This window comes from Microchirus variegatus, assembly GCF_963457635.1.
Source record: "Microchirus variegatus genome assembly, chromosome: 17".
In the NCBI taxonomy this organism is placed as follows: Eukaryota; Metazoa; Chordata; class Actinopteri; order Pleuronectiformes; family Soleidae; genus Microchirus; species Microchirus variegatus.
In genome coordinates this window covers 21,507,570-21,527,567 of record NC_139818.1, presented here as the reverse complement: position 1 = coordinate 21,527,567, position 19,998 = coordinate 21,507,570, and the positions used below count along the sequence as shown (strand labels likewise).

Below are 19,998 nucleotides of genomic sequence, written 5' to 3'. Positions count from 1 at the left end.
ATTGTGATTCACGAAGAAGAACTATATTCATTAAATTCCCTGCATTGTTCCCGTCTCACTCTGACGATTTGTCCTTCAGCGTGGAACTCTGTGGGCGGCGGCGGTATGGATGAGTGGAATCCATTCTGAGAAGTGACAGTTTATTGAAGAGTGCTGCATCGCAGATCACACATTGAGCAAACTGACTAATTAGCTGTGTGAGTTGTGGAGTAGTGCTGCTATGAGGGCAGATATGAGCGACCAAATGTGGTTTCCTCCACAGGATGTTCAGCCTCTAGAGTCATCTGGAGAGGGTAGAGTCCTCCAGGCAGAACCTGAAATGGCTGGAGGGATTACACATCCCAACTGGGGTGGATAGAGATTCAAATTCTTCCTCTAGTTTCTTGTCTTTTCTAGCAGATCTTAATCTCAGTTCAAAGTTCTTCTAATCTCACTCGCATTTCAAAGGTCTTACAACACAGTTCCAAAGACGTTAGCCATTTTAGTAAATAAGCTTAATTGCTTAGAGAGTAGGATGGTCAAGGTCTTGGTTGACATCAAATTCAAGTACTTTTCAACAACTTTCCAGGACCAATTCCCTCAAATTGTGGGAGGGCCAATTTGTAAGCGCCGCCTCGCCAATGTCGTCCTTGGAACCTTAGAATTTTTTAAAAACTTTCAAGGATTTCAAGGACCCGAGGGAGATCTGCATGGTTATGGTGGTTCACAGAAGATGGTTATTGGCTTTAATTCCTTTCTGTGTGGGGTTTGCAGGTTCTTCTCACGTTTGACGTGCTATTCTTCATCTTCTTCTTCAAAGTTGGGGTTGGATTGAGATTGAGATTAGGTTAACTGGAGACTCTAAACCCCTGGAGGGTTAAGACGAGGCTTTATTGCTTAGAGAGTAGGATGAACCATGGTCAGGGTCTTGGTTGACATCAAATTCAAGTACTTTCCAAGAACTTTCCAGGACCAATTCCCTCAAATTGTGGGAGGGCCAACTTGTGCCGCCTGGCCAAAGCTGGTCAAAAATGTTTTTTTTTTTTAAATTCACAAACTTTCCAGGATTTCCAGGACCTGTGGGAGCCCTGCATGGTTATGGTGGTTCGCAGAAGATGGTTTGGATTGGTGATCAGTTTGAATTGGATGAAAGTGAAATGAGGTTAAATGGAGGCTAAATTGACCAATGTGAATCAGACTGGTTGTTTATCTCTGGATTAGCTCCAGCTTCTTCCCATTACTCTAAAATGTGGAATGAAGATATGATTGATTGATTATTCACTGTACCCTAAAAAAACCCATCTAAAAGGTACAACATGTCATATTAATTGTAAGGGATGATAGAAGTCTGCTTCTGCTTTGGCAGAATTAAAAGCGACTGCAGAGGATGTGGATTTCCCTGAGGGTGTTGCAAGATTGATGAAACCATGGATCAGTGTGATGTTTTTAATGCAAGTTTTTTTTTTTTTTTTAAATTGAGGATTTGAGCTGAGTCTGATCCAACTCAAAGAGTACAAGGTCCTTGGTGAAATCAGAGTTTAGTCCGATTCTTGCCGATCATTCACACGCAAACTTTCGCATGTCGGACGTCAGTTTCGGTCAATCCGCGGTGATCTCACCCAGAACTCGCTGACCTCAGAGCAGCAAACAGAACACTGGTTTGCACAGAGAGCGGGGGGGGGGGGGGGGGGCTATTCCAGCTCATTGACATGAACTCTTCATAAACTTCCTTTATCACGTTCCCTCCTCCTCCTCGTTATGTGCATAAATAGGCTCCATAGATTAATCTTTGATGGGACAACAGCTGGTCTTAATAATAGCAGCACTTTTGAGTTGCTTTAAGTGGCAGGACATTTTCTCATGGAGCTCTGTGTGTGTGTGTGTGTGTGTGCTGAGATCGGGAGGAAGATGCCCCGCCATCTGCTGCACTTGCTCGCCGAACCCTCGCCGCCCTCCCTCCCGTACAAAGACGTGAAGTGGGAAAAGGGGGAGCTCATCCGTCAGATCCGACTTTGATGGGGACGTTCGCGGTGTGGACACTTGGGGGGATAATTGCGATGGGAGCTGATGGATTTGGCAACAGAGCGTCTCACTGCGGCATCATTCTAGCTGACAGCTTGAGGATGATTATTTTTTGTGTGCAAAAAAAATAGAAATCGAGAAAAATAGTTTCCCCCCCGTGCGACTGCAGGAGCAGGGAGGTTAATTCACATTTGACCAAAGTAAACGTATGAGAGAATCACTGTCATTTAGTGGTGAGACGACTACGCAACAAACTTGACGGCTTTGACCGTCATACAATACGTACAAATACCGAGCTCTACACACAAACAATGTCGCAATAGATCCACGGATATAAATTGACAGAAGTGACCAAAACAGAAGTGCAGGTAACAGTCAAAGCAGCAGTGTTTCAACCATCTTGGAAACTCCTTAGGAAATTTGACCTGAGGGAGCGTTCCAGTTAAAAACTCCGACCTGTAACTCGGCAAATCCAACTTCCAACTACAAAATCACTATAAGGCTACAAAATGTGTATAGATAAGGCATGTTTATTGGCAGGAAGTGAACAAAACTATCGTAGAATAAGCCTTTTAGTACTATTGTCAAAAGTGTATATTTTGCACTTTACGCAAATGAATGTTTACGCAAAGACGTCCCTTAATACACTTGGGAAGGCTAGTGTGTGTGAGCATAGGAGTCCTCCATTACTATCTTGCGTACTCGCACTTCTCACGAGACGCCACTAATCTCTATCCTTATTGTTAAAGGTGCCATATGTAAGAATGTGGCCAAAAACGGTTACTACATTCAAATTCAAAATACCGAGGTCTTTTAGGTTTCGTTTTCTGACGTAACTGGCAACCCGTGGTTGCTCGGTAGCTGAGACTCTACTGACTGCAATGATTGGTAGACGGCGGTAGGTGGCGCCACATGCCAAATCGTGATTTCAAAACACAAACATGATTTGCAGTCTGCAAAATATATTTTTTTTATGCAAATATTTTGTCTGTACTGTTGTTGTTGGTGAGTTCAGTTTGTTATATGAACATTATTCCTGAGTCTCTGTGACATATTAGGAGGATTTTATGGCCAGTTGCTTTAGATTTATTACATAATGCACCTGCAAAGTAAAGCCGTTTCCATCATGGTACAGTTCAGTTTGGTGCAGTACGATACGATTTGGAAAGGTAAAGCCCACTGTTAGCCTTGTTTTTTTCGACTAAGAACAGCACCTTTACTTGATAATCAGGCTACAAAGGAGGACGTCCAGCAGCTCGTCAGCTTGTCCTGCTCAGTTTGCCCCAACAAGATAAACACTGGTCGCAAAGGAGTTTCTGTCGTCTGGTAACCCAAGGGAAGGTTAACGAGTAATTGAACTGTTTGGGCCAGTTTTTTTGGAACTATTCGCAATGGTAACACAAAAAGAACCGTTCCACCACTCACATATTAACTGACTTCTATTTGTGTGTCCAAGCTGGAAATGTTAAGGATAATCTTGTCCCAATGTTTAGTCATTTCAATATGGACTCTAAATATTTGAATAAACAGATGTTAAGAACATCACAAACATCTTTTATTTACTGGTGATCTTCATAATTTAGAGTTGATGATGGTTTAGTAATACCCACACAGAGATACAGGACTCATGGAGATAATGAGAGACCAGATTTTTTTTTTTTTTTTTTTTTTTCATCCTGCCTCCACTTCACGCGCTGGAAGCGAGTGAATGTCGCAGTCAGTGATGATGGGAGGTGATAACTCACAGACTTGAGTCAGAATCAGCAAAGTGTGGAACACGACGCACACACGGTGACGCTCCCTCTCTCCCTCTCTCCCTCTCTCCCTCCCTCCCTCTCTCCCTCTCTCCCTGCTCCTTCTGTCTGGTCGCGCAGGACTCGGTGCCAAGACTCCGTGACTGTTGGACGCACGCAGGCTGCGCGCAATCCTGGCGCACACCGGCTCTGCCTCTGATTTTATTCAAAAAAATTTTTTCTTGTATTTTCCTCTCTTTTCAGACAAGGTTTGCAAAAAAAAAACAAAAAAAAAACAACTTTCCATCTCCAAAAACAGCCCGGAGTCGGAATATCGCTTGGAGGTAATTTGACCTGAGAGATGCATTAGTGGCGTTAATCACCAGCTCCAGTGAAGGCGGCAGTGTGGGCGGCGGATCGTCAGCGCCGTGCGCAACGGAGAGAGAGAGGGAGAGAGAGAGAGGGAGAGAGCAGGTGGATGGAGAGGAGAGGAGAAGCTTGGCGGGATGAAGCTTTCCAGCAGCGCAGCGCAGCCGCGCCGGAGCGGCCGGACTCCCTGTTCTCTGGTGACGAATATGTCGCCAATATGGACTCTTTGAGACGTGAGGATGACGCACGTTTATGAAAAGTAAGTAAGTGAGGTAAAAAAAAATAATATGTGAATTGAATGGAAAAAAAGTGATTTTTGTAACTGTAATGTGTTGCCATTTCTGTGCAGAGTCTGGTTTTATTTGTGCGTAACGCAGCGCAATCCTGAACGCTAAAAGTTGCGTTTTTTTGCATAAAATCATGACTGAAAATGCACTTTATGATGAGATTAATCATTGTGCGTGAGGGATTCGACGTGGCTCCTTCAGCCCTAGTCTGGCTTATTGTTAGAAAAGACGCAATTGATTGATTTTGTGCGTATTGTCCTGTAAAGGAACAGTTAGACCCATTTTATATGAGTTATGTGAAATATGTTGTCATTTTAATTGAAGTATGCTTGAATATAACTGCATGTGTTGCCAAATCAATGTTAATAACTTTGAAATATATTGTAGTAATGATGAGACTATAGACTAATATCATATATTCTAAAGACTGATCATTTTTAGGTTGAGCAAATCAGGTCAGGACATGTTACAGTGCAGATAACAGTCAAATCCAACCAATGGAGAAGCTCCACTGTGTGTGTGTGTGTGTGTGTGTGTGTGTGTGTGTGTGTGTGTGTGTGTGTGTCATCAGGTCACATTAACAGTGTTTTTTCTCCAGTCAAATGAAATTGGCTTAATTAATGACAATTCTATTATGAGAGCGATGACTGTTTCCTCACGTTTAAGTCGTGATTCAACACTTTTTCTCAGAGGGTTCTGCTCCGACAAAGACAGGCAGCGTTTGACAAGAACTGAAGGACACATAGTTCAGTACTACAGTGTAATCTCTACTAATATAGCAAAGGCTTAATAATGTGCTCCTGCGATCACTTCTTTTTTTTCCAGTTCTGTTCCCTCAGATGTGTCAAATGTTTGTTGATTTTCTGTTTAAAACCCAAATTAACTTTTAATTCAACTTTCACTCAGGTATAAAAATCAATGCTTGATAATCAAATCTTGGTCATATGGTCCAGCCTTTGGTGGTTTTGACTAGTGTAGCTAGATTAATCCATCCATATAACAAAACAGAAATGGTCCATTTGTGGTCACAACGAGTCATTTTAGAACATCTTGGTTTCAAGGTTTGGGAAACACAGATCAATAATTGTCGACATTTGTCTGAAATTTTATGAACCGAACAAGAAATTGATTAGATTCATTGATTGTGCAGCCCCCAAACAGACTGTTTGAAGACCTTTAGGCACTGATGAACATCTGTGATGGTTAAAGAACACTCTACGTTTCTTCCTCTACATTTTTTTTTTTTGCTGTCCAAAGTGGGCCCACATGTGCCAGTCACCATTCTGGCCACCTGTGACAGTGAGAACTGGACTGTTGCCCCTGTTTTGGTCCAGCTGCTGCCAAAGAGAGTGAGTGATCCTGCTCACAGTGTCAGAGCTGTTTGTCCCCGGATCAATTAAATAAACATTTGCCTTTGGCAGCGAGGTGCCCTCGTCGCTCATTCGTTCCGGGCATACTTTTTTTTCCATGTATGCATGCATATACATGTCTGCCTGACCGAGACCACACGGGGTCATTGGTTGGGGGTGGCGAAGGGGGGTTATGGCCTGGAGAAGAGTTTAGGTGAAAAGACGAGAGAGCAAGATGCGAGATTCAAGAGATTTCGACGCGTTTGCACCCATAGCCTTTTTCCAATTTCAGAGCAGATGTCATTCAGTGGTTTAAAATCAATGCAAACGAGTGCCATGACCTCAAAGTTGTGTGTTTGAGGGTATGTTGGCTCGTGGAAGGTGTCCCCAATGGCAGCTTTTGGGTTTCTTGTTAACTTTTTTTTGGTACTAATGGTGTTTTTCCACGAGACAGTTCTACCACCACTCGGTTCTGCTTGACTCGACTATACTTGATTTGGGTATCAGGCACGACGGCAGCCGTCATGGGAGTTAAGTGTTTTGCCCAATGACTCTACCACTGAGCTACCGTCGCCCTATATGCTACCCAAACACACAAACAATGGAGGACATCGAGGCGATGGTGTACTTGCTGCTTGGTCTGTGGACGTACCATGGACCAATTTTGTATTTATGCGTACAGAAGCCATGTATGCTCCCCAGTTTTTAACCCATTGAGGCCTGAAACACCTGGAAAAAATGCCCCGTCAAACCGATTGGTTATTTCAGAAAGGACCTCTTAAACCCGAGGTTCAATGCTTACGAAATGACTGATTCCTCAGCCTCTGGAGCAGATAGGAATACAATTCAAAAAGTATTTGAGAGCTTACACCTGTGGCTTTCCATACAAGACATAACATAATGTCTTAACCATAAATCCCGGTCGATTGGTTCAGCGCGTTCAAAGTTATCAGCAATGATGTCATTGAAGCCGAGAAACTCCTCAAAATCACTGCCTTCAGAAATCTCTCCACTGTAAAAGTCCTCCATGTTTGCTTGAAACCCCGTAAATTGAAGTATCCGCTTTCCTGGCGTGGTAGAAATGCGGCAATGCTTTCCTGGCGTCAATGAGTTAAAAATGGCGGGTTTGATTCTTGCGTAGGACGTAGCACTTGTGACTCTTTCAGGACATGCCCTGACCAATCAGTGTTTTTAGTACCTCGCCAGAGCAGGTACCAAAAAAGAGCAACCAGGCACCAGGTACTTTCACTAATGGAATTGGAAAAACAAAACAAGTAGAGTCGTGCCGAGTAGTGCCAGAACTGTACAATGGAGAAGGACAGATAGTGTTTAGAGAAGGACAGAAAGTTGGCAGGTGGTTGGACACGCTCGTAAACAATCAGCCTATCTTTGTCGACGCGAGAGTGTCATGCTTTCATAGCTTTCAAGAGTCGTCTTATCTATTCCTGGAAAGCATTCACCGACATCTTTCGGGGCTGACATCGTAGCCAAACAACAACGGCACGACCATAGCAGCACAATGAGAAACTCATTGTGTTTTAGCCTCAAGTCTGTTCAAGACAGATTCTTTGGAGAAATTATTTTTCCACGCGTCTGTGAATAAAGGTGTGAAAGCAGTTGTGTAAAGTAACCTTGAAACTGTTGCCATGGATGCTTCAGTACTGTAATTGCTCATCAAAAGTTCTATTTTTATAAATCCAACTTACGGTTCTCCCTCTCTCTCCCTCTCTTGTCTCCATAGATTTATCATGCTCTTTTACCATCTCCCTGCAGCTGGGATGTGATACTTGTGGTTTCTTGTGCATGAAAATCCTCAAACCCAAAACCCTGAGCCCCCAATTCCTAAATCCCCTGTTCCCCCCTCAACGTTTTTAAGCAGCTAAACCCAAAGCCACACACCTCTGAACTCCTTTACTTCCTACTCCCCCATTATATTACAGCCCTTACGGCCAAAAACCCCTTTCGGCCACCATGGCATTGGATCCGTGGCCCTTTCTCTCGACTCTCCCAAACACCTCCATCCCCGAGCCCCTCCTCTACGACAGCTTCATCCAAGGGAACGAGTCCGACCTGGACTCGAACATCTCCCAGACCAGAGAGCACCACCAGGACAAGACCAGCTCCGTGGTCATCACCTTCATCTACTTCATGGTGTGCGCCATGGGGCTGTGCGGCAACACGCTGGTCATCTACGTCATCCTGCGCTACGCCAAGATGAAGACGGTGACCAACATCTACATCCTGAACCTGGCGGTGGCGGACGTCCTGTGCATGATGAGCCTTCCCTTCATCGCCCTGCAGCTGGCGCTGGTGCACTGGCCGTTTGGAGAGGCTCTGTGCAGACTGATCATGAGCGTAGGTGGGTGGAGATGGGTGCACACTCTCAAGCTTCTCCATTTAGCCTCAAACGAAGCATGCTGTAGAACCTTGTCTTGTAAATAGCGTTACAAGACAATGGCCTCTATAAACCAAGGATCTTGCCACAAAGGCTTATTCTAAGACTACAAATATCGATGTTTTTTATACTTTTGAGCAGTCTGTTCAGTTTCTGCTAATAAACCTTCCTGGATGTAGCAGCAACCTTTTGCCTCACCTGACGCCAAGCTGTTGAACATAATGTTCTGTAGTTGTCATCAGCTCCTGCATCTTTTTTTAACCTCAGTGATACATAACCTTAACTTGTCTCCTCTGCTTCCTGTCCTCCCTCCCTCCCTCCTTTTTACCCTCCACCAGACTCTCTCAATCAGTTCACCAGCATCTTCTGTCTGATGTTGATGAGCATCGATCGGTACCTGGCCGTGGTCCACCCTATTCGGTCCACAAAGTGGCGGAAGCCCCGCATTGCCAAGTTAATTAACCTGATGGTCTGGGGGGTGTCGATGTTAGTCATCCTCCCGACCATGATCTTCAGCGGCCTGAACAAGGTGCCGGTGTGCGGCATCGTGTGGCCGGAGCCGCAGGACGTCTACAACACCACGTTCATCTTCTACACCTTTTTCATCGGATTCTTCCTGCCCCTGTCCGTCATATGTATGTGCTACCTGCTCATTATCGTGAAGGTGAGAGAATAGTATAGTGTACATCGATATTATGGTTATGCATTTCAGCAGTCGTCCGCATTCACTAACAGTTTCCAGTACTAGAATATTGTGACGTTTACGAGTATTGTGTACTGTAAAATGTACTCACTTGGTTGGCCCAACCAACATGATTGAACCCGACACAAACCCAATCTGTTGGAGTTCCAGTTGACATATTAAAGTAAATACATCTATCCATCCATTTTCTTCCACTTTATCCTCCACTAAAGTCAACACTTTTACATAAAAAGTGCACATTTTCTGAAATTCTTCCACCTCCTTTGCTGACAAAGAGCAGAATCTTCAGGAAATTACCGCTGCTATTTATAAACTATGAATGAGACAGATGTTTTAATCTGTAATATAACAGCTCTAATTGGTAATAGCTCTAAACAGTGGCCATATATAAAGATTAGTGCAGGGCACGTTTCCATGACGACTGACCGGGAAAAGACGCGCGTGACGCCATGTTTACGTGACTCCCGATTGTTAAAAAGAGACAATAAAGCAACATAGGTTTTTGTGCCTCGGTACCGGAGTCCAGACACCGTCTAACAGTTAGCTCCGTTAGCTCCTTTAGCGTCGTTAGCGGGCCTACAGTCGCAATGGAGCGGTCTGTTTATGAAACGTAAAAGAGCAGCGCTACAAATAACCAGCGTACCTGTGTAACTGCGTATGTGTGCCTCTGTTTTTAAAGTTTAGCGCTACTTTAGAGACTCATTTTAACAATCGGGAGTCACGTAAACATCAGTCGCTAACGTGCCCAGCACTAATAAAGATGGACAATGGCTATTAAGCCCTTCTATACACAGTTTGGGGCCAAAGGGAGGACAATCTCACACTATTCGAGGTATACGTTGACTTGTTTCTACGTGCCGCTAACTAAATCAAGGACTTCTGGTCCACTTTGGGTCATGTTTTACTCAATGTTCCTCCTCTCGACAGGTGAAGTCGTCCGGCATGAGAGTGGGCTCCACCAAGCGCAAGCGGTCCGAGCGCAAGGTGACGCGGATGGTGTCCATCGTGGTGGCCGTGTTCGTGCTCTGCTGGCTGCCTTTCTACATCTTCAACGTCACCTCGGTCACCAGCTCCATCAGACCCACCTCCGCCGTGAAGAGCGCCTTCGACTTCGTGGTGGTGCTCGGCTACGCCAACAGCTGCGCCAACCCCGTCCTGTACGCCTTCCTGTCGGACAACTTCAAGAAGAGCTTTCAGAACGTCCTGTGCCTGAAGAAGGTGGCGGGCCTGGACGAGATAGAGCGCAGCGACAGCCGAGCGGACCGGAGCAGGATGATGGTCAACGACGCCGGCATCATCAACGCCAACCTGGAGACCCACAACGCCGCGCTGCTCCACTGCGAGCTGCAGACGAGCATCTGACGGGAAGCCGGGTTCGGACGCGCGCGGAGCTGCTAAAGTGACCCCTGCTCAACGTTAGCGGGACGACGCGGCGCGGACACATGAGTCTAAACGAAAAGTAAACTATTTCTTAAGGGTTTTTCGAAGATTGTGATAAATTGTGCTTCGTTGAGCCTGAGCTAACGCGAGAGGGTTTGCAGCAGATGTTTTTGTTTGGACTGAAACGATTTCCCACACAACAAAAAAATCAAACGCTAATAGATTTGACTTCGGGTGTCAGACAAATTCAAAACGAGATGGATTGGCGAGCGGACTGCTGTGGACTCAATGGAGACATTCTGTTTCTAGTTCATGGTACAGTTCATAGACGGAGGTCTGAGGTGGTTCAAGCTCCACCTGTGACTTTCTTTGACGGAGTTCTCCAGAGCCAAGGCCCTGATTGAATGTGGAAATACAGTCGAAGAAGTCAGGCTCCAGAGACCTTTGAGATAAGATAACAAATACAGCTGACAGGTCTGGTCTTAAATGAGGAACAAAGCGGCAATCTCACAAACGGAGGATGCTCGGATTCTTTTCTAGGAGGCGTTTTTTTTTGGCGGGGAAGGAGCTGCATCGATTCGTGAACGATTTGAGTTAAACATCTTGGATTATTGATCCCGGGCAAGTGTGGTGGAAGCGTCTCGGGAGCCGCCCTGACCTCGCTGAGATCAAAACAGTCTTATGGTCTTGTAAATAGGAAACGTTTTCTCCGTCGACGTATTTCCATTTGTTGGAACAAAAAAGAAAAAGAAAAAAAAAAGTGCTGTAAAATTCTGCATTGCCGTGATACGCATCGAGGGTTAACGTGTACCCGTTTTGTCAAGCGCTGTGTTTCCGAAAAATGTTATGTTTTGTTCTGATTTCACGCCGAAACGTCGCCATCGTCGCCGCCCATCGGTTCTGCTCGCGTGTGCTTGCAATCTCAGAAAAGAAGACGGTGATAACAGAACACGGAGGGTCAAAGCGGTGAGAAACTGCAGGTGAAACAAGAAGAGATCCTGTGTAAATATATATATATATATGTTTAAATGTTCTTTTTTTTTTTTTATATTGTACTCTTAATATGTAAATTAACTCTCAAGACTAACAATCAGACGTCGCCTGTTCGGGCTCAAGCACTGTACTGAACTTTGCGATGAGTACATTTGTGTGTTTGGTTGATTTCAGCTCGGCGAAGGATCATCTTTGATTCTTTTGAAAGTGTTCCCGTACTTTTGACCCCCGTTGAGATTGAGTTCAGAGCTTTTATTCTGAAAAAAATATGAACCTATTCAAATAGATTCTGTTGCGTACCCGTTGTTTGTTGACTTTAAGGCGGCAAACGTGGGTTTTGTTTCCGCCTGAAGACGTTTTAAGGCACTTTTTGCCTGATGAAAATGCGATATTTTGGCCCAAATATTCATTGCCGATCCCTGACCTACATAGTGACAAGACTGGGTTGTGGTTGGCGCCGGTGGCCAGTCCATCACAGGGACATCACGTATAGAGACAAACAATAGTTCACTCTAACATGTCATTTCCAAAATGTATGGATCTCACGTGACAATATTTTGTGAAATCCTACACAGAGAAAATAATGCTCTCACGTATAAAAGAGGTCACGGTGATGTCACAGGGTCAATGCAGGAAAGGTTCCCAATAAAATGATCATGACTTATAGATTCTGATTTCCTTTCTTAATATGAAATAGTTCACGTTACTTTCTAATCTAATCATTTACAGTCAAATTATTCCAAAAGGAAATACACAAGATAATTTTTTTTTTTATCTTGAGTCCTTGGCCAAGCCTTTTCCAAGTTGTTCCCCCAGAGACCCAGTGATGCTGGTTTCCATGGATACTATTCAACTCTATAACAAATACACGTTTTTGCCATTTTCACTATCAGTGTCACAAATCAAATATAACACAAAAAAAACCCCAACAACCATCTTCTTCTGCTGCAGGGGAACCGGGAAGCTACACTGATTACAGAGGTACAGGATGGACTTTCTTATATATATATATATATATATATATATATATATATATATATATATATATATATATATATATATATATATATGTACATTTGTAGAAATGCTAGCGGTGTAGCTCAAGGCAGGAGCTGATTTAATCAATAATTCAGGCGGATATTTGACTCCATCCCCAGGTTACTCTCACACAAACTGTCGGACTGTTGAATAAATAAATGAACCAGCCGCTGGTGTGAAAGGTACCAGGGCGGCCAGTTATACATGTGGTCACATGCCCGGGAAATGTATTCAAATCACATACACTGTTATCCTAGATTGCATATTTTATGCTAAAATCACAGCAAAAAAAAGTGCAACAATCTACAAGACCCTCGTTCTGTGTTTGGTGAAACAGAGGAATAGGTTGTTCTTGCTATAATATTATTTAATAACTTCACTTTTGCTTCATGTTACTGCGGATGAGAGCGAGGACTGAGGATGATGTCATGTTCTTTTTATAGTCACTTATTTCGGATCAGAGAGAGAGGGACGATCTTTTTAAAAACGATTCTCCGTGGAGACAAAAACGCAGATCCGTCGTGGCTGAATTTCAAAATAAAGTAGTAGCAATTTGCCCGTCATCACCTGCACGGTTAGCACGCCGATGTTAAAGCGGAACTAGACCGGAAGTTCCTATTATCGCTGTTTTTTTAGTGTGTATCTGCGTCATTACCTTGTTTATGACGCCCTGACGGTTCTAAACAAACAGTTCAGCCATTGCTGAGAACGTTGTGTTTTATTGTAATCTCGGGGCTCAACGAGATCACTGAAAATCCCGTAATAGTTACGTAAGCAGCGGTTCTCCTGAACAACCGATCGTCCTGCTCCAGGCGGTAGTCCGGGCACATCCGGTTGCGTACATTGAACCGCAGAAGAAGAATAACGTCCGTTGTGGAGGTGTTTCACGAGCAACAGTGTCTTCTGACTCTGGGTCTGACTCCGGTTTAAAGTCATAAAAGGGACTGCGGCGGGGAGTCGTGAAGAAGCTATTTTTAAACACTGGTAAAACAATGTTTTGATAATGAGGAGCAGTGCATCCACCGTTCCAGAGGGGGGCGCTGCGCTTCTGAAAACGGATGTGCTGGATAGTACTGGCCAATCACAAGACTCTGTCTTCTGGGGGTGAAAGTTCACTCTGAAATCTCGCAGCAGAAAAACACTGTCAGAAAAGAGGATTTCTATCGACTAGTTTACAGCAACTAGGAGGTTTTTGACCATAAAAACAAGTTAATATATGTAAGTAGACCTCCATAACTAACATATATGTGCAACAGGACCACTCTATGTCACCTTTAAAACCGCAAAACAATCAGGCTTGAATTGGAGCGCCTATTTTCATATGTGTTTGAAATGAAACTTGGTGAGGGTTAGTTTTGCTGTTAACAACAAAAACAAAACCTCCGTGTGTTTGTGTGACCTGGAGCTTCTCCAGCACAAGTAACGTCCTCTCTGTTATCGAGCGATTTTGTCAAACGCCTCCAAAGCCTCTAACGGAGGTAATGAGGCCGTGGACCATATGCCGCAGTGTCGGATTCATTTCATCAGTCGAGTCAGAGGCCGTCAACCGGCGCAATTGAAAGGCATTAAGCAGAGAGACATTGACTCTGCGTGTCACTGCAAATAAAGTGGCAGGAGGTATGATTGCCCTTCTGTTATTTCAATCCACTCTGGCCATTCTCTCACTAAGGCTGTTTTGTCTTTTATGTTTTTTGTTGGTTCCGTTCTCTGTAAACCCTAGAAACGGCGGCATGGGGAAAAACTCCCAGTCGATGACATTTTCCTGAAACAGTCAGACGATGGATGTTTAAATCACCTCCTTTTTTTTACCCCCTGAAGATTCAGTATCAGTTCCAACTCTCTGGTCGATCGTGACGCACAGATAATGTAGGTGTTTGTGTAGATCTCGAAGAACGTGTGAATAATTCAGAGGGCGATGAAGGCTGTAATCGGCGTCATAGCGACCGGTTTAATTGTGCAAATCAGGTCGGTAGCAAAGCGTTTGGATTAGAGTTTGATTAACATGCATGTAAACCCTGTGACCGACCTCGAAGCCCGCAGAGGCAAATCTCTCCGTACGCGATTGTATTTCTGAATGTGCAAACGTACCCTAAACCACCCACTGTAGATCAGATCGTTAGCGCACTTTAAGCCTGAAGTGCACGAGCCGATTAATCACGCTCCCTTTCTTTCTCCGCGGCGTTCTCGTCCCGTCTCGTCTGAAATTAACTGAAAAACACACTGCGGACAGAAACACAATATCGTGTCCGTCGGCTACCCGGACACGCTTATTGTGACGTTTTAAGAGATGTCGATAACATGGTTTGTGCCAAAACCAGTGTAAATGTAGCGTGAATAAAAAAAAAAAAAAAAAAAAGGACAGCGGCGGTGCTTGAAGTCACTGTTTTTTGGCGGGAAAAGAAGTTGTGATTACTTAGGTCAACGTGGACATTTTAGTCCAGATTTGTGGCATGTTTTTGTCACCGTGTACAGACAAGAAGGCAGACAACGGCTTGGGGTTTTTTTTTTCTCTTTGATTTATAAACACAAGTTCATTTGTGAAGGGCTACAACGGTGCACTCCCGAGGATGCAACGTTCACTATATAAACTGTGTGTGTGTGTGTGTGTGTTCTTGCATGGGGGAAGGTTAATAAAGCCTAACCCTTTCTGCGTCACCTCACCAAACAAAACCGCTCTGAGTAAACAGCAACAGACTTGCAGTACTCTAGTTGTTGTTGTTGTTTTGCGCGTTTTGTCTTCTTATGAATCGATAACAACAATGACAACCGTTGCAGACATAATCGCCAGCAAACAATGGTTCCAAGAAATAAAATGGAATGTTTTCCTCACAATGGATAATAAACCTGGACTAAGACTCATTTTGAGCTGCTCATGATGTACATTATTATTATTATTACTGATGTTGTAAAGTCATGCAGGGTGTCATTTGCTGGAGGGAGGACACGTTATTATTTTTTATTGTTTATGGCGCAAATTAATGTCACTTTTTTATTGTCCATCGCTTCTGTGACAAATTGCATATTTATTTGTATTTTCCGCTAACGTGTTTATCCATTTTTCTACTACATATTGAGGTTGCTATCTGTGGTAATGAAAGAGGCATTAATACGTGGCTTGTAAAATTAGCATTTAAACCCTTCTGATTTGATGATGATACCCGACATGTCTGCACAAGGAAAGAAAAAGCATTAAAATAATTGAAAATGCCACGTCACGCGAGTAACTTTTAAACGCAATGGCAGCTGTTGACGTCACGTTCTAATAATGTTCTAATTCATCCAACTTCATTAAATGGCACCCTGCTGACACGGTTATGTACTTTTTTCTGTGCTGTTACGTTTATCTATGTGCCTTGAACCCCAAAACGGAGCATAATATCATGTGATATGAGACGCGTGTGTGTGTGTGTGTGTGTGTGTGTGTGTGTGTGCGCGCGGCAAACAAAACAAGATGAAACTGTTCAAAAAGCCGAGCAACCAAAGGCCTTTCTATTGTACAGACATGTTGTTGATGTCCCTGGCTAACATAGCTTATGTGTGTGTGTGTGTGTGTGATGTTTATTTGTGACTATTTACTGTTGCGTAGATTATAGAGTGATGATTTATTGTACAGATTAACTCAGTCTAACAAATAAATATAAGAGAAAAGCGTGTCTACATGTCTGGACTTCTATTTTAAAACGTGGCCAAAGTCGGTTGGAAAAGACTTTACGCAGAATTACGGTAAAAAATATATATATATATATGTAATAAAGTTTCCTTCTTATTATACGTTTAGTGTCATTATTGACCACATCTGCACATTGTGTTTAGTGCTACTTAGGAAAAGATTAGCATGCTAATGCACGCACAGCCATCGCGGTGAACTTTTATTGTGCTAACACTAGCGTGTAAGCTCACATTAACATGCTAGCATGTTTGTGATTGTTCTCCCTCCTTTGACAGTTTGGGTACTTTAAAATGTGTTTTTATTTCTTTTTGTGTTTCTTTTTGCTACTCTTGCTACCCACCTTTGTAGTCAAGCTAGCAACTCTTTGTTTTGGCTATTCCAAGAAACACAAAGTAAATATTGGGGTATATATATTAGCTAATACCGTAACCCTAACCCTTAATAAAGTATATTCAAAACCATTTTCAAAAAGAAAAGCCGAAAATTAACTTAAATCTTAAAAAGTCAGTCAATTTGAGAATATAGTAATGTCCAAAAAATGTAAGCTAACCGTCACCGCTCGCGTGAATGTTCCAGTTAAAGTCTGTAAGTGCAGAGATTAGCATGTTATCTAACTAGTATTAGTATTAGTATCTACTGTGTATTTATTTATGTTAATGTGTTTGTTTGTTTTGTTTTTAAAGCATATACGCATACATAGTGATGCTACTAATGTCTTATTCTGTGTCTACATTCTGATGTGCGTGGACCAGATTCATAAAGAAATAGAAACATTAAGAAAACAGCTTATCGCTAATGGTTCATCAAGCATTAGATTCAAGCGTAAAACACCTAAATCTCTTTTATTTCATCACCAACTCTAAGAGTTCACGCTATAAGAGCCTCTGCAGTGAAGACATTAGCTGACTAGTAGATATTCTCCACAAACCCGCTGATTTATTGAGACATCAACTCATACTAAACGTCTAAAGCTCAATTTAAAAAGGAGCTTCACAGATGAGTGAGTGAGTGAGTCTGCCTGCAACAACGTTTTCTCCTATCGCCTCTCATTTTCTCTGCCGCCTGCCTGAAATGACTCAAAACACCGGACGCTGTGCCAAACTGCACTGCTAAGAATTCAGCGAGAAAACAAATAACGTCTTCCGTAACAACTGTCACGCTCTGGGGTGATTTATTGCGGCGGTGCGGTGTGTCGGCAGAAGGGAGGATGAAAATGTAGTTGAAATGCACAAAGTAGTTTCTCTAAATACCAGTTTTAAGGAGAGCTGGAATGTCAAGGTGAAAGAAAGTCAGTTGAAAACTGCTACCGTTTCCTCCACGGAGGTCACAAACACTTTTCATGAGCGACCTCCATCTTGGTAATGGAAAACTTGGCGGAAATACTTTTGAAAAATTCTGTTCTAATCTAAAATCTAAAATCACGTAAAAAAAATGTGATCTTAGGGATGGTAATCACAGGGTACCTCGCGATACGATACGCATTACACGGTCCGCCGTGCGATAGACGCGTTAACGCGATAGCGACAGTTAACAGCGTCAACATTAACGCACATTAAAGGTGAAGTAAGTAGTTTATAGTGCCATCTAGAGGATAGGCTGAAATTTACAACAAAGAACTGCTCCTCTGCTCACCCCCTCCCTTCCCTGAGCGCTGCGGTGTCCTCAGGAGGTCAATTGTCGTCCTCGTCGTCTTTCTCCGTGTCAGCAGATGAGGTTCGTGAGGCGAGGGAGAGGGCGGAGCTACCGCGGCCGTAGCAGACGAAGCGGAGAGAGTGGAGGCGGGACTTCAGCTACAAGTAAAGAGACGCTTGATTTTTTCTCTTGCGTTTGTCCTTACAGGCTCCGGTAGAAACATGGCGTCTCGCTGCTAACAGTGGCTATGCAACCACGGCCCGCGACCATGTTATTTTACATGACTTTTTGAAACACTACGAAAATGAAACAAAAACTATTATACAGCGACTAGACAATGCAGGAGCACATAATATGTATAAAAAAGTGGATTTTGGATCATATAAACCCATAAATACTACATAGTGTCCCTTTAACGCATGACGCGTTTTTATGACGACAGACCGAAAAAAGACACAAGTGACGTGACGTTTACGTGACTCCGGATTGGATTAAAATGAGTCGCTAAAGTAACGCTAAACTTTAAAAACAGAGGCGCACATACGCAGTAAACAGGTTATTTGTAGCGCTGCTTCTTTTTGTTCAATAAACAGACCGCTCCAGTTTGAACCGTAGGTGCGCTAACGGCGCTAATGCAGCTAACGGAGCTAACTGGTAAACGGTGCCTGGACTCTGGCGTCGCGCGCAGTTTTTTCCGGTCACTCGATTCAACCATAAAGCGATCTTGCACTTTGTAGACGGTCTTTGCGCTCCGCTCTGACCGATGATCGCACGTAGAGATCGACGCAGTTTCTCCAGCTCTTTTTGTGACGAAAACGCGATGTTGTCTACGTTGATTCGGTGACAAAATATGTCTCGCATGTATCTCTGGTTTAAATGTTATCGATCGCAGAAGTTCGAATCCGTGAATATCTTTACTTAGACTTAAAGGTACACTGTGTAGTATTTCTGGGTTTATATGACCCAAAATCCACTTTTTTATACATATTATGTGCTCCTGCATTGTCTAGTCGCTGTATAATAGTTTTTGTTTCATTTTCGTAGTGTTTCAAAAAGTCATGTAAAATAACACGGTCGCGGGCCGCGGTTGCATAGCCACTGTTAGCAGCGAGACGCCATGTTTCTACCGGAGCCTGTAAGGACAAACGCGAGAGAACAAATCAAGCGTCTCTTTACTTGTAGCGGAAGTCCCGCCTCCACTTGGGTAGCTCCGCCCTCTCCCTCGCCTCACGAACCTCATCTGCTGACACGGAGAAAGACGACGAGGACGACATTTGACCGGCTGAGGACACCGTAGCGCTCAGGGAAGGGAGGGGGTGAGCAGAGCAGCAGGTCTTTTTTGTAAATTTCAGCCTCTCCTCTAGATGGCACTATAAACTACTTACTTCACCTTTAAATGAACTTGCAACTTTCGGGTGACGTAACTTGCGTTAGATGGAAAAACCTAAACTGGACGAAATAGAAAACGTTCATTATTCAGGTTTTTTTTTTGGATCCTGCTGATTTGGCTTAGTTGTATTATTACTATTCATAAGCGCAGTCTCACACTGTGGGATTAACAGCAGATAGAGGCATGTAAAGATGAACAAGCAGCTGCCTGTTAACCAACAAGGTCTCCTGATAACAGAGTGATGCCTTAAGTGGAGCAGGAGAAAAGGTCTGGAGCAGTTGTAATAATGCAGCATTGGTCTTTCGCTCCTCTGAAATCATCCAATTTTCTTCCCACACAGGTGAAGTGGAACTAGATATTCTCCCGGTATCTTTACACTGACCTTGCAGAATAAAAAGAAGAAGAAGAAGAAGAACAACGTGGTCTTTTTGATCTAGCGAACGAATCCATGTGGGCGGAGAGAGCGACGTGGTGGAAGCACTGGCTCCGCATGTGGGCCTTTGATCATACAACGCAAAAGTTGGTACGTCTGTCTGTCATGGTCTCTCTGTGTGTGTGTGTGTGTCAGTAACCGTGAACTTTTACTTTGAAGATGTTTTCCCTCCGTGATATCAAGTGGGTAGGTTATTATATACACCTGTTCAACTGCAACTCAGTGCTTTTGCCAATTTTTCCAGTTATTTTTCCATGTTAAAATAGCATATTACCAATTTATATGTATTATATATATATTTGAACACTATAAAACACATTTAAAGTAACATTTGTTTGTCTCATTGTCCAAAAACAGGCTATATGTACAAACGTTTTTTCAACGCTCTCCTCTCTGGTGACAAAGGCGCTGATTCGCCGTCTTTCTGAAACAGCGCAAGTGAAATTACCGTAATAACCAAACGTCGGCTTTGACGTGCAACTTCTCAGCTTTCAGGGACCGTTGGAATTTTTCCGCTAGCGCAAACCGTCGCATACCTACGGTAATGCAAATTGCGCTGCGATACGCTCGGTGTTCAGGGGTTAAATTGCTTAAAACTCGAGATGTCCCGATACCGATATCGCAA

General features: G+C 43.4%; 1 protein-coding gene across 1 annotated transcript; it reads left to right on the top strand.

Annotated features, from left to right (window-relative positions):
* Nucleotides 1-7,710: 7,710 nt before the first annotated feature.
* LOC310939383 (somatostatin receptor type 2-like) lies at nucleotides 7,711-10,199 on the top strand (the record flags this gene model as incomplete). The annotated part of the gene is made up of 3 exons (XM_083904121.1): nucleotides 7,711-8,098; nucleotides 8,473-8,798; nucleotides 9,765-10,199. The coding sequence occupies 3 exons, from the start codon at nucleotides 7,711-7,713 to the stop codon at nucleotides 10,197-10,199; spliced, it is 1,149 nt and encodes a 382-aa protein (XP_083760247.1).
* Nucleotides 10,200-19,998: the final 9,799 nt, after the last annotated feature.